The 24,189-nt window shown below is 43.8% G+C and overlaps 2 protein-coding genes and 1 pseudogene across 15 annotated transcripts in view; 2 read left to right on the top strand and 1 right to left on the bottom strand.

Annotated features, from left to right (window-relative positions):
- The window catches only part of PKP4 (plakophilin 4), a 259,640-nt gene extending 255,208 nt beyond the window's left edge, over window positions 1–4,432 (bottom strand). For 8 of the 12 annotated variants that reach the window (XM_053596431.1, XM_053596429.1, XM_053596439.1 and 5 more), the window contains exon 1: window positions 4,100–4,432. The gene's annotated coding sequence lies outside the window, so the exon portion shown is untranslated. Of the gene's footprint in view, window positions 1–2,993; window positions 3,832–4,099 lie in introns of those variants that run through there. The other 4 variants (XM_053596430.1, XM_053596437.1, XM_053596433.1 and 1 more) reach the window with 3 other exon arrangements.
- A 187-nt stretch (window positions 4,433–4,619) lies between these two features.
- Window positions 4,620–24,189, top strand: part of CCDC148 (coiled-coil domain containing 148) — a 281,210-nt gene continuing 261,640 nt past the window's right edge. For both annotated transcript variants that reach the window (XM_053596444.1, XM_053596443.1), the window contains exon 1: window positions 4,620–4,897. Coding sequence is in view for 1 of the 2 variants with exons in the window: in XM_053596443.1 (XP_053452418.1) it covers window positions 4,861–4,897 (37 nt within the window). In the remaining variant the exon portion in view is untranslated. The remainder of the gene's footprint in view (window positions 4,898–24,189) is intronic.
- Window positions 17,025–19,421, top strand: LOC128590393 (mitogen-activated protein kinase kinase kinase 3-like; annotated as a pseudogene). Its single transcript, XR_008381268.1, has one exon. The product of XR_008381268.1 is annotated as a mitogen-activated protein kinase kinase kinase 3-like (transcript).

Genomic DNA, 24,189 nt, shown 5'->3' with positions numbered 1-24,189 from the left:
TTATTGGTATATCAAATAAATCTAAAATATGAGAGGAAAAACAACTTAGGCCCATAACAAATGCAATGTCTGCAACATTTCCATGTTGAATTGAAGAGCATCATCATGTAACATCTCCAATTCAGAAATGGTAACAGGGCACCACCAAACTAAGACGATTCCACTGAATTACTTACATGACCACTTCAGAAACATCTGCATGTTGTGCGATCTCTTCACTGAAACCATGAATTATTGCTGCTGGCAACCTAGAGCCTGATTCTGTGATCCTGGAACAACCCAGTTATTACTTACTACTGGGCATCAACCTGAGCTGCTGACTGGTACCACCACTTCCTAGTAGTATATGAAGCCTTAGCCCCGTGTATCTTAAAAGTTTTCCTTCCCTTCTCTGTTTGCAGCTTTTTGTAGTTACAGTCTGGATGTGAAATATTTATTTAATTCTCCAAATAAACCTATTCCACTCGTGTCATGTTTCAGATTCTTCTTCTCCCTTCAGTGCAGGAAGAGCGCTACAGAACCATTAAACACACTGGAGGAGCAACCATGTCCTAGTACACTGAAGGCATGAAGGCAACCCCCCAAAGTTACAAACAACTCCATAGTATTTATGTCCTAGAATCACCCTATTATAATCTCTACTTCATCTTCCAATTAACAATAAAGGTATGATGTCCATTTTAGAATTAAACAAGGTAGGGTATTACCTCTCAATTGAAATAGGAAAAAAATTAGATTACAGAACATTCTTAAAATATCTTAATATTTCAAAACAATCAGGTAAAGGACTAGACTTACCAGAGAGTTGCCATCCTTCAAGGCATGAAAATTCTTTATTTAAATCAATCCCTGGTTAACAACATGAAAATTATTCAGTTCAAAAACTGGCAATAATTGGATTTTTAAATATTAAGTGAACTTCAAACTTTCATGTAAATTTACTTTGCCTGTTTGTACAGACAAGAAAAGAAAACTGAAATTTGGATTTAAGACAGACCTGAGCTAAATACTCAAGGTCATACAATTGCTGAAGCTTTTATTAAACTGAATTTAGTAGCAGTAAATTTATGTTAGGTCAGAACTATTCACATAATTAGATTTATTCAGCCTGTAAATGCAGCAATAATATATATCTTTTTTTTCTAGTTAAATAACAACTGCCTTTACTTTCTTCTTTCCTTCTCTTATACTTTCTATCACTAACTCATCTCCCCTATCTCCCCCCAATCACAGTATAAGATAACTGGATACTTAGTTTCTCCAACTCAGACTCTTCAGTGTAACATAAAAGACATCAAATGCAGGGCCCTCTTCTTACATAATAGCAGGGGGTGGGGAAGGAACGTACTTTGTTGAAAACACAGTTTACATTATTCTCAATTGGGAAGAATAACCAGTTTAAAAATTTCCTTTTCAAATGTCTGTCACAGGTAATGTATTTCTAATTGAAAGCCTACCTTTACTTGGTACAGACAAAAACTGTTTGCATAGCTAACCGTGCATATAATGTTTATATATTTAAATAAGATTGCCAATTTCCAATGTAGCAGAGAAACAAAATTTCGTTTTATCTTCTGATTTTGGCAGCAAACCAAATAAGCACAGGTTAAACTCTGCTGTAATGTGATAATGTTACATAATAAAAGTTTCCCATTGGTATTTACAAACACCTCCCCCAAGCTCTTGCACTGTGCTACTGGACATAAATTAAACCTCTAAATTAGAAAATTCATTGATTGTGGACACGCCTGAAAAACATCGTGGCAATCAAAAGATATAATCTTTATGGGCACAGAGTATTTTTTTCTATTTTTCTCCCTGTCCTTTGGGTCCTAAAGGATCTCATCTTATACTTTCCAATGCCCTTGATGCACACAGAGTAGGTGTTGGAATACAGCTGATGACTGGCCAGACAACTGACTTATTTTGCTGAATGTGATACAAAATAACCTGGTGCAGACAGGCTAATTGTAAATCCAACCTCAGAAGGAAACTGTGCCAAATAAAAGCACAGGTAGTATGGTCTCCATCATCCAGAAACACTTATTTCAGACATTGGCTGTTCTCATTTCCATAACTGATTCACAGGCACCAGAAATGAAGATACTTCCATAGCAATATACTGCATTCGAAAAGAAAAACATTATTTTCCTTTCCCTTTAAAAATAAAAAGAATCTAAGCTCAATTCTACAGAAGCACTTCTATCAAAATTGTGCTTTTCTCTGTTAAGGAAAATAAAATTTTACCAAAACCACATACTGACATTATTGATCTTCTGCCTAACTGCCCTTCTTTAAAAGTTGCAGGACTGCATTTATATTTTCTTAAGTCAAACTCAGTAACTGCTGACCTCCACCAATAAATTACATCTTGAAATATACATGATTGTGGCGTCTCCGTGTTACTCGCACTGGTAACTGACACGCCCCGAATTTACTGTACCAGACAGTTCTATCTGTCCCATCGCTGACCAAACAGGGCTGCTCTGTTTCTATTCATCATGTATTTAAGAGGTCTAAACACAGCCCAGTATGACGAGGGAAAAAATTACACTTCTTTTGACAGCAAAGTGATGCATTCAAGATCTCTCTCTCCCAGTACATTCCCGTCCATGAGCACTAACAGGCATTTTTCTTTCTTTCTTTCTTCTCTTTTTTTTTTTTTTTTTTTTTTTGATGGAACTAAAATATGTTGGCTGCAAGCTCATTATTCAAGAGCCTTCGGGCACTCGGTTCCTGCAGGTTTTCAGAAAATTCTAGCACAAACTAGGTATTATCCAAACCTTGCAAACCAAACTTGCAAAGAGCCTTCTGCGATGATCAGTAACCTTGGCTCCACTGTCACCGGCCCCGAATTCACGATCCTGACGACCAATGCAGCAACAACACAGAAGAAAGGCTAGCTGGAGCCCAAAAGAATTACGCGCTTCCCTTCCGCCACCCTCTCTGCCGCAAGGCGAGAAGCAATCGGAGAAGAGTGGAAAGAGGCTCACCAGCTCCGAAGATGCTCCAGTGACCTCTGGCTGCACGGCGAGAGCTGGGCCGGGAAGGCGCTAGTGCAGCCGCGGCGGGCTGTGTGGACTCTGCCCCTGGTGCATTCCTCGCATTCCTGCACAATCTGTCCCCTGCCCAGGAGCTGGCAGCGCCCGTCCCCCCTTGGACACACACACACACCTGACTACCGCTGCGCCCTGAGCGGCCACCGCCGCCGCGGTGTCTCCACTGCCCGCGCTCGTGGTCTGTCGCACTCAGCCAACACGCAGCCAAATCCCGGCCCCGCGGCTCACCCCTTCGTTTCCCGGGTAGGGGTAAAAGGTAGAGAGTCGCGCAGCCACAGCGGCAGGCAGGGACACCCGATCCGCCAGGGGGCTGCTGCAGCTCCTCTTCAACTCCTGGCAGGGAGAAGAGGAAACGGCGGCGCAGGAGGGCACCCGGGAGGCTCCGGGCTGAGGAACCGAGAGGGGTGGAGCGTGAGGATACGCCGCTAAGAGACAGGAGTGCGCTGGACAGAGGGGGTGGGCTGCACCGGCAGGAGTGCGGGACCTAGGCAGCAGACACCAGACGGTGCGAGCAGCAAGGGAGCCGGAGGAAGAGGAGACCGGCAGGATGCAAGATCTGGGGCGCGGAGCACGGACAGACAGCCCTGAGGGCTGGGGAGGGCGGGCGCCCCAGGGGTTGGGGGCGCGGAGCAGCGTGCCAGGCCGGCGGGAGTGGGAAAGCAGAAAGGCAGACGTCCAGGAGGATTCGGCACGCAGCTCAAGTTAGGGGCTGGGGGATCTGGATCCGAAAAGCCCACCGCAGGGAGGATCGTGCAAGGCGTGAACGGAAGACCTGGGGAGAGTAATCACCGGGAAAAGCAAATGGAGGGTGAAACTTGTGCGCCTGCCGGGGGGAGGGGAGCAGGCAGGCGAGTGCGGGCAGGAACACGAGGCGGGGCAGGAAAGCCGAGGCGGCCGCGAGGCGGTGGGGACGGAGTAACGGGAGGGAGGGAGGCGCCCGTCCCCCGAGCGGGCAGGTCCCGGCTCCGGCGCGTGGGGGCGAGGGCTGAGGGTCTCGTGGGCAGGAGTCTCCGCGCCCTCCCGCGAGCCCACACACTTACTTTCCAGCTTAGGCAGCGGCTGTCTTCGCTCCAGGGATCAGGGACATCAGCGCTGAGGGGTCGCCGCTGCGGCACCCGAAAAAATTAAAAAAGTGCCGCGGCCAGTCGGCAGCCCGCCCCTCCCTCCCCCACCCGCCCCCTCCCCCGGACTGCTCTCCCACCACCCCCGGCGGCGGCGGTGGCCAACTTGCCCCTCTACCCCTTGCCCATGGTGCAGCCTCCGCGGCCGGCGTCGACGCGGACTCAGCCCCGGAGCCCCCTCTACTGCCCAGAGGCCGCCGCCGCCGCCCGCCCAGCCGCCAGCCCGCCTGCCCGGCCAGCCCTGGGCTCCCGGGAACGTCAGCACGCCGCCGTCTCCGGACCTGCTCCCTGCTAGCCCCATTGGTCGGAAGGAGAAGGCTGGCCCTCCCCATTGGCCAGGCTCTCATATTGAACGGGCCAATGGGAACTGCGGTTTCAGGTCGCCATGGAAACCGATGCTGTTAAGAGTGAAAGGGCCTGGAGAAGGTGGCGAGTGAAGATGAAGGTGTCTGTGGTCTCCGGCGCCGGAGAGGAAAAGGAGTGCAGGGGGTTTGCGGAGCGCTGGTTCTGAAATCTCGGCCAGATTTTGCTTTGCCTTCCTGTCCCAACCCTGCTTGGTAGGGTTTGTCCCTGGCGTCAAAGGCTGGGACAGCTGAGCCCCTAACCTAGAAGTATCCTTGACTGTGAGAGCCCAGAAGTGGGCGTTTCACTTTTCCTGCTTCTGGGGACCCCCTGAGGCTATGACCTTTGACCAGTGTGCAGCTTCTGTTTCTCCAGGTGAGTTTGCACCCTATCCCTTAAATCGCTACTTCCTCCTGACGTCACTGAGTCACCTGAGTTCTACTTAATGCTTGTTCTTACCAACCACTCCCCTTTCCCTGAAGCGGATCTTGCCTCAAATTTTGGGGGTCCTCAAACTTACAGTAACACTCCTTCCCAAAGGAGATTCAATAGAGGATTTCCTCTGGATGGTAAGAAAACAAGCTGACAGATTGTATGATAGGTGCATATGGTGGGGTCAACATGTGAGCTATCTGTAAGGTAGTGTGTTCCCTGCTTCCCAAAACATCCCGAAGTGTTCTGGACTATGAACGTGGCAGGTGATGCAGACTCTTTCCCCTAAGAGTTTACAGGCTAGAGAAAGACACAGGTAACAGAGTCAATCCTGCATGCTTTCTAACGATTTTATAGAGTGGAAAGGAAACAGGTGACTGTTCATGGATTTTCTGACTGTTTTCCAGTTTATATTTAAATTTAATAAAGAAATGAACGGAGGCATGGAATTAGTACATAACAAAAATCTTGAGCTTTAATAATGAGTCTTCTACTTTCATTCAAAGTCACTTTGTACCAGTTTGTCAAAACCAATTATTTGGTATTCATATGCCACCTACTAAAGTGGAATTCCATGAACATATTAGGCTTTTAATAGTCTACCCTATACCATTGATATTCTCTTATGTTTCTTATTTTGCTGTTGTTATACCAATCTCTTTAGGAAGAAAACTATTTTATGTCATTGCTCCTCAAATTGGAGAGACCATACTGTGTGAAAAGACTGATTGGGTTTTGGAAACTACAAGGATTTTGTTAAGAGAAACAAATTAATGTGTGTGCAAGCTGCATATGTCTACTCACTGTTCTGAATTTTAAGTTGGGTGATAAGCTTTGCTATTGGTTTTTATCTTGCTGAAATTGAAGATCACCTAAATGTAACATAAAAAATGTTAATAAGGGCTTGGTGCCTATAGCACAGTGGTTACAGCACCAGCCATGTACACCCAGGCTGCTGAGTTCAAACCTGGCCTGGACCAGCTAAACGAGATGACAACTGCAACAGAAAAATAGTCTGGCATTGTGGCAGGCGCCTGTAGTCCCAGCTACTTGGATGGCTGAGGCAAAAGAATCACTTGAGTCCAAGAGTTAGAGATTGCTGTGAGCTGTGATGCCACTCTATCAAGGGTGACATAGTGGGACTCTGTCTCAAAAAAAAAAAGGTACCCTGAGTGAAAAAATATCTCCCCACAATTTGAAGTAAAATTTGAACTTGGTTGACAGTCTTGTCCAGGGTTGGAGTGTGAAGCAAAACCAGTGAACATATGAATTTTCAGAATTGGGAAAAGATTGCCAGGGACAGAAAGTGCTGTCTAATATCTTGCCATCATGGAAGTAAGCTGCTTCTGACCTCCTCTGGCTTTTTTGTATTTTTGTTTATATAAGAATAGAAAAAGTAAAATGCAAATTTTTATAAATAAGGTTCCTCTTTTTAATGTATTGACAAGAAGCCAATGATTTGGTTTTTAAAAACTTGAACATTGAATAAGTGGAAGATGTGTCTAACGGAAAGAAAGAAAATGGATATTTTGTTTTTTCTTGCCTTAGGCTAGCATGAAAAGAAGAAAAATAAAAAGCTCTTTTTATTTTTTTTACTCTAGTATTAATTTTTTATTTTCTTGGGTCACGTTTGAGCATTTTGATAGTATTTCGGTTCATGATAATTAAAATGTTACCTGAATCCATCATAAATAATGTCCCCTGAAATAAGTTGTCATTGAACATTAATTTTTTTCTTTATTGTTTTATGTAGTGCTCTTGAACTACTAAGCATTGCTGGGATGGTTAAGAAATGACTTAATTCCACTAAAAGTTCACGATATCCAGACTTGGTTCTGATTCTCTAAATTCTTTTCTTCTCCAAGAAAGTGATTATCCTAAACACTTATGTAAGGATGGTATACAGGCCACTCCTCCAAGCCTATCCTTTTTCTGCTCTCTTCAACCCCCTACTTTACTTGTTCTTCCTTCAATTCTGCAAATGATCTTGCCTTACACTTGACAAAGAGGGTCTGGCCACCTGTCACTGTCAGCCAATATGCAAAGATAGGAATAGGTCCACCAAACTTTATTTATCAGAAGTCCAGGATTCTGGAGAACATCAAGAGTAGCCTCTCTAAGACTATTCTGCTCTTCCATTTCCAAATTACAGTTTTATACTTAATGGTTCACAGTGCCGTTCACAATAATCCTTATTTTACATAATAATCAGCACAACTCAGTGACAATCTATTACAACATTTTCAACTCAAAAGTTAATTCCTAAACTAGTCACATGGGTATCTTTAGGGTGGGAGCTAAATTTACAAAACAGTAAGAATGGGAGACCAGGAGTGAAGACCAGCTCTGTCATGTCTGCCTTTGCCTGACGGGCTTCATTTTATTCTCACTACACATGCTTTCACACCATAAGCTTCCTCAACTTTCCTAAACCTCAGTCTCAATTTTTACTCATCTTTACCATCTTCAATCCTGATGACAAGTGTCTACAGACCTCCACCTGTGTCCTCAAAACAAGCCCCTCCCTCCATTAGGATTATTCTCTATTGGTTTCTCCCTTAGATTGTGTTACACCCAAAGATTATGTCACCTTCAAAGATTTTTCCTAAGCTTTCCAAATATCTGACCTTTTGTAAAACCACCTTCTTTCTCCTTACCTTCATCTCCATTTCCATCTACTGGTCTTTCCTTTCACCAAAAAACAGACTAAAGAGAATTTCTTTCTTTTTCTTTCTTTTTTTTTTGCAGTTTTTTGGGGCTAGGGCTGGGTTTGAACCCACCACCTCTAGCATATGGGGCTGGTGCCCTACTCCTTTGGGCCACAGGCACCGCCCTAAAGAGAATTTCTTGAGGCTTGAAATTATACAACTGAAATGATTCTGAACATTGTGCCCTTTCTCCTCAAAATCCTAGCTTATTTTGCCAATTGGGTTCTCTCTCATGAAAGTATCCTCTGCTTTCCTCTGCATGTTTCAGTACCCCAGTCCCAGATTTCCAGTGAGGGATGGAAACCATTGTCGACCAGCCTAAGGACCCACAGAAATACAAATGCTGTACTGGAGAATAGGAAAATTTAGACTATCTTGGGGAAAATGCTAGGAAATAGAGCTGGAAAGAAGGGCTTCTGCTCAGACTGCTGGTAGGGCCTAGGGCAAGGTTAGAAAGAGGTTTGCTGACTCCACCCTCAAGAACAAAAGTAAACAGCAGAAGCCAAAGAATTTTTCTATCACCAGCTCATAAAGAAGTCAACCTGAACATTTTAAGATTATGAAAACTTGGTAGCTTTCCGATGTTTGTTATTTTTCATTTTAGGCCATGATGAATAGTAGTAAATTCCTTAAAAAAAAAAAAAAATAGCGGAGGCAGCAATGAGTAAGGGAAACAGGAACACCGTCTCTCTTCTCACACTTGGATGTCTACAAAGATAATGGAATCAGTGGAAGATTAAAATCCCCCAAAGGGGCACTGATATTGATAGTCTTTGGGTTTTGTTAAAACACAAGTAGGTGCCAAATGAGGGAACGAGAATAGGAATGAACCAGGCCTGGTGAGGGTTGCTGGGGTTTAATGATAGTTTCCCTGGTGGTTTCAGCATTGGCAGTGCCCCACCCTCAGCCCCATTTTCTGAGTATGCAGATCCCTCCCTGCCTAGCCCAATACTTACCTATAAAGATTTTTCTGAAAGCTTCTTGGCCCTCCCCTCTTCTGGAGGGGTGATTTCTGCCTTACCATGCTGTTGTTACACTTAGCACTCTGTAGTGTGGTATGGTGATTTGTGTGTGAGCCTTCTCTGCAGGAGGATGGGATCCATGCGGTGGTCCTGCCCATGCCCCTTGCAGTGCCTTAGATTCCGGAAACACCTCCCAAGCTAAGAAAAGCCAGTATCTGTTAGTCTTTTTGTTTTTTTTTAGTCCTTGGAAGAACTTGACTTCCAACAATAAAACATTGGATTCAGAATGTTGGGAGCTAATTAGAAAAAGATGGGGGTTAAAGTATGTTTAGCAGAATAGAGGTTTTGCCACTTAGCCTCCAGAGGGAGAAAGGCCTCAGATTTTCTCCCTACCAGGTTGGAGGGAGGGACCTGTTGAGAAGGACTGGCTATGTGTGCTTTGGCATGAAGTTATCATGTTCAGAGCTAAAGCTATAAAATGTGTGAGGGAAAGCAGTTGAAATTCAGCTTTGCCAAGCAAGTTAAATAGGGGTTACTTAAATCTTTTTTACCATATGAAACTTCGAGGCTGCTCTGTCTCTTGGAATACAGTGGGATCATGACAATTTAACAACTTCATAACATCAAACATCTGGCACGTGTAATAGACATGCTTCCTGGGACCTGTATCCACAGCTCTGGAAGAAGGCATCCCTGCATGACTCATGACTGCAGCTGCTATGGCATCAGCTCCTGTGGGCACTTGACTCACATGTAGCCAATCCCCTGGCAAATCATTGACCCTGACTTGTAATGATGCCAATCAGATTCTTTCCCTCTCAATTTGAAATTGAAAGAACAAGTGAGCCAGAGAGAGCAGCTGCCTTGGTCCTGAGTTTTCTGGGTTTCTACTGAAGGGACCACAATAGGCCACTCCAAAATATGCTACTTTGGCATAAGGATTATTTAGTTCTGACTGCAACTGAGAAACAGCAGAGGCAGGAAAGCTCTTTTTCTTTCACCCTAATTTTATCTAAAAGCAGGCCATAGAGCCAGAGTAATGGTTCATAACGATAACCCCAGCACTTTGGGAAGGAGGCTGGAGGACTGCTTGAGGCCAGGAGTTTGAAACCAGCCTAGGCAATGTAGCAAGACCTCATCTGTACAAAAAAGTAAGAAAAATTAGCCAGGCATGGCGGCATGTACCTCTAGTCCCAGCTACTTGAGAAGGTGAGATAGGAGGGTCAGAGTTTGAGGTTGCAGTGAGCTATGATCTTGCCACTGCACTTCAGCTTGGGTGACTGGGTGAGACAAAAACAACAAATAACTGCAGGCCATAAATTTTCATTTGTAAAGGTGTCTCGCTCTCTGATTAGAGGAAGGGAACTACTCCAGAGACAACTTTTAGCACCTGAGAAAACTCTTAATGCACATAACCTTACTTAACAACCCTTACTTACCATATATTTGTTAGTCATCTCCCCAAAACTTAACCCCTCCTACCCAAAGGGGCTCCAACCCCTTTTCCTTTGGCCTCTTCTCTACACTCAATCCCTTAAGTTAAGAGATAAGTTCCAAATTCTAACTGCCTCCTTGAGTCGGATTTCTTTGTGAACCTCTTCTAGTTTTTTTCCCCTCCTCAATTTGTCTTTTATCAGTTTAATTTGTAGGGTTGAATTTCGGAAAATAAAGAAAAAGTGTTTTTCCTCCCCGTATTATTTTCCTCATGAAGCCATACTTAAATAAATCTCTCTCTTTTTTTATTGTTCCATGAGATTTCTGTTTTCCATAATCGCCCCTACCCCATTCTTTTCTTGATTTGCCTTTAGTCAATGTTCCTCGAAATCAAAAGACTTTATTATAAAATTATGCAACTATTTTATGAGAAAAGAAAACGTATGTTATGACTTGAACTATGAAGATTAACAACAGTCTAAAATTTTTCTAATAAGCAAAGAATAGAAAATAAATTGCCTATCTAGCACCAACTACTGGTAACGTCAGTTGAGTGAAGGAGCATTGTTTAGTGTGGTATTTATATCCTCTACTCTCCATTTCAAAGCCCTATATTCTTCAGTGCTCAGTATTCTTCTCATGAAGTTGGAAATAAGAACTTTGAGAAAATGAACAACATAATGCTTTTTTCAGAGTAGAATTATTTTGCTACACTATTTGTATGGGAAAAGATACTAGAACTTATATTTATAGTACACATTTGTACTAATTTGGGGGGAAGCCAGGCTAAAAAATAAAAAGAAAATTTATCGGTGAAATTATTGACCACACAATACAGGAAGAAAAAAGACTTTGAAGCTTACATTTCAGCAATTTAAAAAGCCTCCTAGTAGAAAAATCACATGTCATCCAAAATTGTTATAACATTTTATTTAAAATACCAAATTTTTGATTTTTGCTAAAGACGCCATCTTCCGGGAATTCACCAACATGACAAACACAAAGGGAGAGAGGCGAGGCCCCCGACACACGATCTCTAGGCCTTTTAGAAAACACGTATGGAGTTGTTTCTTTGGCCACATACATGCAAATCTACAAGAAAGGTGTTATTGTAGACTTCAAGGGAATGGGTACTGTTCAAAAAGGCATGCTCACAGGTGTTACCATGGCAAAACGGGAAGAGTCTGCAATGTTGCCCAGCATGCTGTTGGCATGGTCATGAACAAATGGGGGCAAGATTCTTGCCCAGAGGATTAATGTTCATATTGAGCATAGTAAGCACTTTAAAAGCCAAGATAGCTTCCTAAAACGCATGAAGGAAAATGATCAGAAAAAGAAGAAAACCAAAGAGAAAGTTACCTGGCTTCAAATGAAGTACCAGCCTGCTCTACCCAGAGAAATGCACTTTACAAAAATCAAATTGAAAGGAGCTTAAGCTGCTGGAGCCTATTCCCTGTGAATTCATGGCATAATAGGCATACAGAGCAACACACAAGTGAACCAAGAAAGCCAGTCGAATGGGGGCATCAGGTGGGAGAACCTATTCTCTATGAGTTCATGGCATAATAGGCAAGCATGCTTTGTCACATTCAATGGAAAGGCCCCTGAGCTGCTAGAACCTTTGCCTAGGAATTCATGGCATAATATGTGTAAAAAATAAAAGCTACTTAAAAAAATAAAAAGAAAAGAAAATACCAAGTTTTCAAGAACCAAAAATTAGGAGATGTGCCAAAAACAAACAAACAAAAAACCCAAAAACAGAAACCAGGAAAGTGTGACTGACTAAAATTCAGGAAAATAAGCAGCCAGTAGATACTCTGAATAGGCACCAACTAATTCAAAAATAGCTAGCATATATGCAGTATAACCTCCATAGTTGACCATTTCCCTACATTGTCCACCTCTTTAAGCTAACCTAATTTTCATAAACTGGACACGTACGACATGTACATATCAGTAAGTAGGCCTTTTTCCTTATGTTGAACAGTTTGTTGTAGTCCCCTGACCCAAGGTGGTCAACTTGCAGAGGTTCTATGTTTAAAATCTTAAAGGAAAAATGACTCATCCAGTAGGGATGCTCAATAGAGAAATATAAACCATGAGGAAAAAAAGAAAAATTTTAGACCTGTACAGCATAGTAATCGTGATGAATTCACTACATAGATTCCACAGCAGATTTGTGACGGCAGAACAGGAATGGCTGCAGGGACTTAAGGCAGTATCAAAATGTACCTATTTATGTGAGCTGGGACTCTCAGAAGGAAAGGAGGGTTAGAAGGGTATAGGAAAATATTCTTCAAGAATGGAAGAAAAAGTATCTAATGTACTCAGCTCTACTATGAAACCAATATATAATCACACACACTTCCATATGAAAGCTATAACCCAACTACAGCCCAAGATGAAGGGGAAAGTGGGGGGTTGGGGGGGGAGGATAGGTGGAGGGAGGGTAATTGGTTTGACCATATCTATGGTGGATGTTACAAGGGTACATGTCAAATCAACTAAGTGTAGAGTATAAATGTCTTAACATAATAATTAAGAAAATGCAATGAAGGCTATGTTAACCAGTTTGTTGTAAGTATTTCAAATTGTATCTAAAACCAGCACATTATACTCCATAAATGCATTAATGTACACAGCTACGATTTACTAATAATAACAAAATAAAAATTGAAAAAAAAGAAAAAAGATTTGAAGAAACAATACCCTAAAACTTCCCAAATCTGATAAAATTTACAAATCAAAGAAACTCAGCAAACTACAAGTAGAGTAAATATAAAAAAGATCCACAACTAAATACAACTTTTAGACCGCTAAAAGACAAAGGCAATAAGGAAATTTTTGAGGCAGCAAGATAATAACTTTTACACAAAGGAAACACAGTTAAATTAACAGGTGACTTCTCAGTAGAAACAACAAGGTACTAGAAGACATATTCAAATGTTGGAGAAAAAACTATTTATAAAGAATTCTACAACTAGCAAAACTGTTTTTCAAAAATGAAGATGACAGATCATAAATAGACCTATGTTGAAGTGTGCTAATTACTAACAGAGCCCATACACAGCCTGCAGCCTTGAGTAAAGCCCACAGCAAAAGCAGGCTGTCAGACAGATGCAGGGCACCTGGCAAGGGAGTGCTCTGTGTTTGAAAAGCAGTTCTTTGCTCAGTGCCAACACTGGGACATCAAATGATCGCCATACTACGCTGTTGTTATAAAACGCTAGATTTGAAGTTCTCCAAAAATAAAGCCTTGGAAAATATGACATCATTATTTTCTTAACTCCAGAACTCTTTGTCTGTTTCTGAGGGCTAGAAATAAATATATTAGAGAAGTAGAGGAGACAAAATAAATCATATATTACATTTCTTCTACCCTATCCTCCACTGATGGTGTCTGGTTCTTTACATTCCTTGGCCACTATTTTTTTTACACAACAGGTCCTCTAACTTTGTCATCACAGAACTGCCACACAGCTAGTTGCACAGAGCTTCTGTGCATTTCTGGGGTTGGATCAGTGAAGCAAGTTAATAGTACTTACTAGTGCATCATCTTGTCAGGAACCAGAAAAACTGCCACATTTTTCTGTAGTGTAGTAAATTTTTTAAATTAAAAAAATGAAGATCATGGGTGGCGCCTGTGGCTCAGTCAGTAGGGCGTCGGCCCCATATACCGAGGGTGGCGGGTTCAAACCCAGCCCCAGCCAAACTGCAACCAAAAAATAGCCGGGCGTTGTGGCGGGCGCCTGTAGTCCCAGCTACTCGGGAGGCTGAGGCAAGAGAATCGCTTAAGCCCAGGAGCTGGAGGTTGCTGTGAGCTGTGTGAGGCCACGGCACTCTACCGAGGGCTGTAAAGTGAGACTCTGCCTCTACAAAAAAAAAAAAAAAATGAAGATCACAATAGATGCAGAAAAGGCTAGTGACATGATCCAACCCCCATTCATAAAACAAACTAGCAATAGAAGGGAACTTCCTCAATGCGATAAAGTTAATCTATGAAAAACCTATAGCAAAGAACATATTTATGGTGAAAGACTTCATGCTTTCCTTCTAAGACTATAAAGCCTATGGCTATACCACCTGGAACACACCTGATCTTAACTGAGCTCAGAAGCTAAGCAGGGATAGACCTGGCTAGTACTTGGATGGGAAAATACATAGTAAAATAAAAATGTCAATATATAAAAATCAATTGTATTCTTATATGTTAGCTACTGACAATCTGGAAATTAACTTTAAAAAAATTCCACTCATAATAACGTGAAAAAGAATAAAATATTTAGGAATAAATTTTAGGGGGAAAGTATAAGACCTCTTATCTGTATATTCAATGTGATCCCTATCAAAATCCCAGCATTTTTATAAAAACTGATAAGCCAATCTTAAAATGAAAATATACAGGACAGTCTATGGCCATACCACCTGAACGCATCTGATCTCATCTGGTCTCAGAAGCAAAGCAGAGTCTGGCCTGGTTAGCACTTGGTTGGGGTGAGGGTACAGAAATACATAAGACCAAAGTGTATTACCAAAATACATAAGTGTTGCTTCACTTTGTAAAGTGAGCAACAAAGTAAGAGTAATAACAATACTAATTTCAAAACTTAATATAAAGCTACAGTAATAGAATGTAGTATTGGTATAATGATAGCCACTTAGGTTAATGAAATAGAAGTTACAATTCTTACTTTTATGGTCAATTGACTTTCATCAAAGATGATAATGCAGTCAATGGTGAAAGGAGTGTCTTTTCAAGAAATACTGTTGGGATGATTGGATATTCATATGCAAAATAATGAACTTAATTTGGACCACTAGATTGCCTTAGGAGAGGTAAAAACTCTTACCTCACACCATATAGAAGAAAATGAATTCAATATGTATCACAGACCAACATATAAGAACTAAAATTCTAAGACTTCTGAAAGCAATCGAAAAATCTCTGTGACCTTGTTTTTGGCAAAGATTTCTTAGATACGACATCAAAATTATGATGCATAAAACAAGAAATTGAAAAATTAGATTATATCAAAATAATAAGTTTTGCCCTTCAAAAAATACTAGTGAGATAATAAAAAAACAATTCACACTGGAAAAATTTTTCTAGGTCCTATCTGATAAAGCACTTCTGAATGTCAAAAATAAGAAGCAACTCAATTAAAAATAGGCAAAATGGGCTTGGCACCTGTGGCTCAAGCAGCTAAGGCGCTAGCCACATACACCTGAGCTGGCAGGTTCGAATCCAGCCTGGGCCCACCAAACAACAATGACAGCTGCAACAAAAAATAGCCAGGCATTGTGGCGGGCGCCTTAGTCCCAGCTACTTGGGAGGTGGAGGCAGGAGAATCACGTAAGCCCAAGAGTTGGAGGTTGCAGTGAGCTGTGGTCACTGCACTCTACCCAGGGTGACAACTTGAGCCTCTGTCTCAAAAACAAAACAAACAAACAAAAAAAAAAAAAAACAGGCAAAATGCTTTAATAGACATTTCACCAAAAAAGTATACAAATGATTAACAAGGACTTGAAAATATGCCCAACATCACTAATCATTAGGGAAATGCAAATTACAGCCACAATATGATACCACTGCACTGCCACTAGAATGGGTGGCTGTTAAAAGATTGATGATACTAAGGGATGACAAAGATGTGAAAAAAACTGAAACCCTCCTAAATCACTTGATTGGAATGTATAGTGGTATACCCACTTTGGAAAAACATTTGTGAATGTATTTCATTTTATTTATATATATATTTATATACATATGTATTTGAGACAGAGTCTCACCCTATTTCCCTGGGTAGAGTGCTGTGGCATCATCATAGCTCACAGCAACCTCAATTTCTTGGGCTCAGGTGATCCTCTTGTCTCAGCCTGCCCACTAACTAGGACTACGATGCCTGGCTAGTTTTTCTATTTTTAGTAGGGACAGGGTCTTACTCTTGCTCAGGCTGGTCTTGAACTCCTGAGCTCAAACAATCTACCTTCCTTGGCTTCCCAGAGTGCTTGGATTACAGGAGTGAGTTACTGTCCTCAGCCAATTAAAAAAAAAAAATATATATATATTTATATACACACACAGGCACATGCTTATAGTTGCTATAGACAGGTATAGTGGTATGTGCCTGTAGTTCCAGCTACTTGAGAGGCTAAAATGGGAGGATCTTTTGAGTTCTGGTCTATAGTGCTCTATGGCAATCAGGTGTCCACACTAAGTTTGGCATCACTGGGGCGACCTCGAGGGAGGAAGGGACCACTAGATTGCCTTAGGAGGAGTGAACCAGCCCAGTTCTGAAATGGAACAGATCAAAACTCCTGTGTTACCACTAGTGGAATCACACCTATGCACAGCTACCCTACTTTCCAATGTGGGCAGCACAGTGAGACCCTGTCTCTAAAAACAAACAAACAAACAAAAAGAGTAAAAGCAATAGTCATATATATAAACATACACTTATACCATATGACCCAGCAATTCTACTTCAAGAGACATAATAATGTATGTCCAGACAAAGACTTTTAGGTGACTAATAGCAAACAGCAGCAAATAATCTAAATGTCCATCAACTGATGAATGAAAAAACAGAACGTGGCAATCAAATACTGTTCAGCTATAAAAATAATGAACTGCTGATATATAGTACAATGTAGATGAACCTATAAAACATTATTCTTAAACAAACGGCCTCATGTTGTGTGATACCATTTATATGAAATTTCTAAAAAGGGAAAAAACACAGGGGCCATGCGCCATGGCTCTCGCCTGTAATTCTAGCACTCTGAGAGGCTGAGCCAGGTGGATTGCCTGAACTCAGGAGTTTGAGACCAGCCTAAGCCAGAGCAAGACCCCATCTCTAAAAACTAGCCTGGCATTGTGGCTGGTACCTGTAGAACCAGCTACTCTGGAAGCTAAGGCAAAAGAATCACTTGGGAGCGTTCCTGAGGCGGAGAACGGTGGCCGTACGGAGCGACTGCGGGGCTGAGGGGCTGGCGGGCCGGCGGGCCGAGAGGCACCGCCGAGGCCGGGCTGGGCCAAGCCCAGGAGCGCCGGGGATGTAGCGGGCCACCCTGCCCATGCCACAGCGCCCGGCCGCAGGCGGAGCTGGGGCCGGAGCCTGGGGAGGCGGCGGGGCCCCTGAGCGCTGCCCTCGCCCCCCGCGCGGAGCCAGGCCCGCTGCTGTCTCCGCCGCCCGGGCCCCCGGCATGCAGCTCCGGCTGCGGAGGTGACACTGCCGGGCTGGAGTCGCCGCCGCCGCCATCGCCACCATGGACGAGCAGGAGGCATTGAACTCTATCATGAAGGATCTGGTGGCCCTCCAGATGAGCCGACGTCTCCGGGTGCCTGGATGTGAGACCATGAAGAACAAGGACACGGATCACCCAAATAGGGAGAAAAAAAACAACAGCAGCAGCTCAGCCCTTCTGAACAGCCCCACAGTAACCACAAGCTCATGTGCAGGGGCCAGTGAGAAAAAGAAATTTTTGAGTGACGTCAGAATCAAGTTTGAGCACAACGGGGAAGGGCGAATTATAGCATTCACCTGGCCTGTGAGATATTAAGATGTGGAGCACAAGGTGACAACGGTGTTTGGGCAACCTCTTGATCTACATTATATGAACAACGAGCTCTCCATCTTGCTGAAAAACCAAGATGACCTTCATAAAGCAATTGACATTTTGGATAGAAGCTCAAACATGAAAAGCCTTACAATATTGCTGCTGTCCCAGGACAGAAAACATAACAGTTCCTCTCCCCACTCTGGGGCATCCCGGCAAGTGCGAATCAAGGCTTCCCAGTCCGCAGGGGGTATAAATACCATCTACCAGCCCCCTGAGCCCAGAAGTAGGCACCTCTCTGTCAGCTCCCAGAACCCTGGCCGAAGCTCACCTCCCCCTGGCTATGTCCCTGAGCGGCAGCAGCACATTGCCTGGCAGGGATCTTACACCAGCATCAATAGCGAAGGGGAGTTCATCCCAGAGACCAGCGAGCAGTGCATGCTGGATCCCCTGAGCAGTGCAGAAAATTCCTTGTCTGGAAGCTGTCAGTCCTTGGACAGGTCAGCAGACAGCCCTTCCTTCCGGAAATCACGAATGTCCGGAGCCCAGAGCTTCCCTGACAACAGACAGGAGTACTCAGATCGGGAAACTCAGCTATATGACAAAGGGGTCAAAGGCGGAACTTACCCCCGGCGCTACCATGTGTCTGTGCACCACAAGGACTACAATGATGGCAGAAGAACATTTCCTCGAATACGGCGTCATCAAGGCAACCTGTTCACCCTGGTGCCTTCTAGTCGCTCCCTGAGCACAAATGGCGAGAACATGGGTCTAGCTGTGCACTACCTGGACCCCCGTGGTCGCCTACGGAGTGCAGACAGCGAGAACGCCCTGCCTGTGCAGGAGAGGAGTGTGCCAACCAAGTCTCCTAGTGCCCCCATCAATTGGCGCCGGGGAAAGCTTCTGGGCCAGGGTGCCTTCGGCAGGGTCTGTTTATGCTATGATGTGACACAGGACGAGAACTTGCTTCCACACAGATCCAGTTTGACCCAGATAGTCCTGAGACAAGCAAGGAGGTGAGTGCTCTGGAATGTGAGCTCCAGCTGCTGAAGAACTTGCAGCACGAGCGCGTCGTGCAGTTCTACGGCTGTCTGCGGGACCGTGCTGAGAAGACGCTGACCGTCTTCATGGAGTACATGCCGGGGGCTCGGTGAAGAACCAGTTGAAGGCCTACGGAGCCCTGACAGAGAGTGTGACCCGGAAGTACACCAGGCAGATCCTGGAGGGCCTGTCCTACCTGCACAGCAACGTGATTGTTCACCGAGACATCAAGGGAGCCTGGGCTGTACTGTGGTAGAGATGCTGACAGAGGAACCACCTTGGGCAGAATATGAAGCTATGGCCGCCATTTTCAAGATCACCACTCAGCCCACCAATCCTCTGCTGCCTTCCCACATCTCTGAACTCGGCCGGGACTTACTGAGATGGATTTTTGTGGAGGCTCATGTACTGAGCTCTCAAGGCCACACTCTTGCTGGCCGCCCTTCACCACATAAGCAAGGGGCTGCTGTGGGGCTCAGCAAGTTGCTGCTTCTCCAGTCAAGGCTGTGGGCCATGGAGCTGCAGCCCTGCCAGCGTTTGTCTGCGCACCTTTTGTCACTGGACTTAGAGCTAGGTTGGGGTGGCAGCAGCCTCAAGGACTGGGGGTCCCCAGCCTGCCAGACCAAGAGCTCCCAACATTCTGAGCCCCGCGTGGAGGGAAGGAGGCACAAACAGTACGCTCAGCGGCTGTGTCCTGACACTGTAATCTGCACCGATGCCAGAGGGTCTGGGGCCACAAGACTTGTGCCAGGGTATGAATAGTGTTATTTTCACTCAGAGTGTTACTTGTTTTCTCCTCCCAATGTCTAGAGACCACCAGGGTGTCTCGGGCTGGATGAAGCCACTCAAAGCCTGAGATAAAACCCAGCATCCCCCAAGCAATGACAGGCAGAGGCCCAGGCGGCCCCCCACCCCCACCCCAAGCTCCAGGTCACCTCTGCCAGTCCTGTCCATTACCAAAGATGAATGGAGCCAATGTCATGCTGCCTTATTCAGGGAAGGAGGAGCCTGTCCTGCCTGTCCCCATGACTCTGCCCCCATAAGCAAGGGGCCTGAGATGTGGAATTGTACCCACTGGTGGTGGTGGGGGGACCCAATTTTGTCAATGCAATTGTCTCTGTTTTACAAGTTGGAGTCACTCTTATGCTATACCCAGTTTCTAAACTGGAGACTTTGTGCCCTCTGGGCCCTGAGTACCCCTGCTGTGGGCTTGGGCCTAGCCTGGCCTGGGAAGAGCTGAGGGTAATGGCTTTGGTGCTCCTGGCCCTGGTCAGTCCCCCCACTGGAATGGAAGGGAAGTTGGACAACACAGTGAGGTCATCTGGCCTGGCTGGTATCCTGAGCTCAGAAGCTGGGAGGTGTCTCAGGCTGCCTGAGTCACGACCTGCCAGGCCAGAGCCCCCTCCATCTGACAGAAGGGAAAGCCCATGTGCTGCCACCAACTGTGTCCAAAACCGCTAGCTCTGTTCTTCCTTAGCCGGCCTTGTGCACCCCCAGGAGGTCTCAAACTCTTTCCCTTCTTGCTCCTCCCCTGGGGGGAAGAATGGCGGCAGGGGTCTGGGAAACAGCATCTCCGAGCAGCTTAGAGTTGGCCATATTTACCTCAGCCGGGGCGCTGGTCCTTTCTTCCGGCCCCTCCCCTCCCAAAATGTGCCTATTGCTCAAGCTCCTACCTCAACGCCTAGTTTCCTTGGGAGTTGTCATTAAAGAGGGGGGGGGAAAAAGCCAGTGCCCAGGGATGGGCATCTCCAGGGAGCTGGGGGTGAGCACCAGGCAGCCCTGCCAGCCGTGCCTGCATCCCCATGGGCACAGAACAAGCCAAAGCCTTCGTTGTATGTTGACGATGCATTTTTATGAATGTAGTTTCTATCGCTGTTTTTAGCCTTTTCACATCATGTAATGTGAGGCCTTGTACTTGTTAATTTATATCTCAGATCATATTTGATGGTTTTATATATATATCAATTCTAGACTGTTACAGGTGATAGACGCCTCAAAAGAGAAGAGAAAATGAAAGCAGCTGGTTTTGCAGAATGTGTATCGCATGGTGCCAGTTAGGACTGGGCCCCTCTGTTTCCATCCCTTTTCCAAGGCCTGTCAGGGCCAGTCCACTCCACACTACCCCTCTGAAGACAGTGAGCACACACTCCTGCCTCCACCTCGCCCCTAGCCCAGGGTGGGTCGCAGCCTCTCATCTCGACCAAAGCTGCTATGGCAGCTCAGCCTCTCCATGCCCCCATCCTGCTGGCTGTACACTTTTCTTGGCCCTTAGTCCCAGCCCCCAACCCTGTCCCCCAAGAGGATGCAGAGTGGTGCCGGCTGACTCTGCAGCTGTGTATGTCCCAGGTTCAGGCTCTCACAGAGTCCCACCCTCTGGGGTCTTACCTCACAGGGAGTGTGTTTTAAAAATGAATTTGAAAACAAGCCAACAAATCCTGCACTCCAAAAAAACAAAAAAGACCGTGATTTTATTGTGCCAAAAACTGTGGACATGCTAGCTTAGCATCCTCAGGACCAAGCTATTGTTTAATTTTAATTTAGTATTTTTTTAATTAACTAATCCAGATGAAAATTGTGGGGCCCAGGTGGCGCCTGTGGCTCAGTCGGTAAGGCGCCAGCCCCATATACCGAGGGTGGCGGGTTCAAACCCGGCCCCGGCCAAACTGCAACCAAAAAATAGCCGGGCGTCGTGGCGGGCGCCTGTAGTCCCAGCTGCTCAGGAGGCTGAGGCAAGAGAATCGCGTAAGCCCAGGAGTTGGAGGTTGCTGTGAGCTGTGTGAGGCCATGGCACTCTACCGAGGGCCATAAAGTGAAACTCTGTCTCTACAAAAAAAAAAAAAAAAAAAGAAAATTGTGGGGCTCTAGGATACCATGGGCCCAAAGGTTCTGAAGGGCAGTTTCCTAGCAGCCCGTGGCTTGCTGTGGGATGGGGCCATGCCATCATTTTCTCATCTATGGGGCGTGTGCCTTGGCCAGGGCTGGGGATAGTCCACACTCTGTTCCCCTCCTGCTCTGCCTGCCCCAGCTCTGTGTGTCTGGATTGTGGATCGTGCAGAAGAACCTGCAGCCATAGTTATTTGACTATATCTTGACCGAGGGCTTGCAGTGCAAAGCCAGGCCAGTGTCATGCATTACTTATAATAAAAGGGATCATTTATTAAAAAAAAAAAAAAAAAAAAAAGAATCTCTTGAGCCCAAGAATTTGAGGTTGCTGTGAGCCATGACGCCATAGCACTCTACCAGGGATGACAAAGTGAGACTCTGTCTCAATAAAAATAAATAGGGAAAAAATGTAGAGATAGAAAATAGACCGTTGATTACCTTAGACTGGGATGGGAGGATTTAATGCAAGTGGTTATTGCTAAATGTTTTCTGGTGATGTAAATGTCCTAAAACTAGATGGTGGTGGTTGCACAACTCTATGAGTAGGGCACCAGCTCCATATGCCGAGAGTGACGGGTTCAAACCCAGACCCGGCCAAACTGCAACAAAAAAAATAGCCGGGTGTTGTGGCGGGCGCCTGTAGTCCCAGCTGCTCGGGAGGCTGAGGCAAGAGAATCACGTAAGCCCAAGAGCTGGAGGTTGCTGTGAGCCATGTGACGCCACGGCACTGTACCGAGGGCGGTAAAGTGAGACTGTCTCTACCAAAAAAACCCCCCAAAAAACCAAGAAAATAAAAATAATACAGTTAATAATGAATGTATTTTTATAGAATGTAAATTATACATTAGTAAAGCTATTATAAATAAAAACCCTTTTTTAAATGACATAAGCATATCTCAAAACTCTTACATACATTTAATAAATTTGGAAATAATTTTCTAACATTAGTAAAAATCTTCCAAATGGCATTACAGTGGATTTAAACCACATTTATTAAACATTAAAAAAAGCTTTGGGAGGAAAACTGATTGACATCAGGGTAGCCAGAAATTTACTAGAGAAAAAGAGTAAGCTATAACCTTTACATAATTGATGGATTGAATTGGATTTGTGTCATAATCGATTATATGAAACCAATTTTGTACTTCTTCCATATCTTTCCTGGTATCTATTTTAGCTATTATATTCATTAAAGCCAAGTGTGGGAATCTTTGAATCTTTCTATGACTGAGTATTAAATCAAGAATTCTAAGGCTGGGCAAGGTGACTCATACCTATAATACTAGCATCCTGGGAAGCCAACGCAGGTGGATTGCTTGAGCTCAGAAGTTTAAAACAGCCTGAAAAGCAACAAGACCTCATCTCTACTAAAAATAGAAAAACTAGGTGGTGCATACCAGTAGTCCTAACTACAGGGGAGGCTGAGGCAAGAGGATCACTTGAACCCAGGAGTTTGAGGTTGCTATGAGCTATGATGATACCATGGTACTCTGCCCAGGGTGACAAGTGAGACTCTGTCTCAAAAAAAAAAAAAAAGAAAAAGAAAAAAAAGAATTCCAAGGTAATAAAACATATTTCATCACATAATTCTCACTTAAAGTTATTAGGATTATAATACTATATGTCAATAGCATATTTCTTTTTTCTATATTTATATTTTATAATTTACACAATAGTAGCACTACATTAATTTTAAAAAATTAAAATAACTAATTTCAGAAATATGTGCTCAAAAATATTTAGTGATAAAGGTATGTGATTAAGACCTCACAGTTTTAGTAGAATATCTTTACATAAAATATTCATTCTTTCCCTGCAGTTTTTGTTTGTTTTTTTGGAGTATTTTAGTTTTTTTCTCTTCTGTCTACCCCCGTTACTAGAAGAAAGTCTTGGTAACACTATATTTTCATCTTATTCTTTTGCCTTTTTTTGTCTTAAGGATCACTTAGATCATTTACCTCCAGTAAGTCATATTTGAATTTCAGAGACACTTATCCTTATTAACTGAGAAAGGTCAATGAAATTTTCAGTGGTATTGAGAAAATTAGTCTTCTTTTGACACATCCAAATGATGTGAAAGAGGGATATAAATAACAAAACCCAATAGGAAGAAGGCCAAGGAACTGGCTATAAAGAAGAGAATTTTAAAGAAGAAAATAATCCACACAGAATTAAGGCATTTTTATGATCCGTTGAAAACCAGATTTACTATTTGGCCTTGGAAAAGTCACTTATTTTTTCCATTGCCTCTGTCCCACATTTATGAAAATGAAGCTTAATATGCCTCTCCATATCTCACAAACATTAATTATTAACTTTTAAACTTAAAAAATATAAACTATGTCAGCTTCTGAACTTTCTGAATGTGCGTGTTACTATACCTGTATTTGAACAGAGACACAGAGAGGGCGTTGGCATCTAATAGTTCATCTCAGAAAAGGCCTCCTTGTTTCTACTTCACTTCAACTTTTTCCTTTTATTTCCTTCATTCTAGTTGTTAACATTAGGTAAACATTTCTTTATTAACTAATGTGATTGAAATCCCATAGATAATCAGCTTTTTGTCAGTTTCTTGTATATCTCCCTTTTTTAAAAGCCCCTGGAAACAATTTTCTCATAGCTTATCTTGGGTGGTATATCATAATCT

This window comes from Nycticebus coucang, chromosome 7 (genome assembly GCF_027406575.1).
Source record: "Nycticebus coucang isolate mNycCou1 chromosome 7, mNycCou1.pri, whole genome shotgun sequence".
NCBI classification, from domain to species: domain Eukaryota; kingdom Metazoa; phylum Chordata; class Mammalia; order Primates; family Lorisidae; genus Nycticebus; species Nycticebus coucang.
The sequence above is the reverse complement of the archived record's forward strand: the minus strand, read 5'-3'. Positions and strand labels throughout refer to the sequence as shown.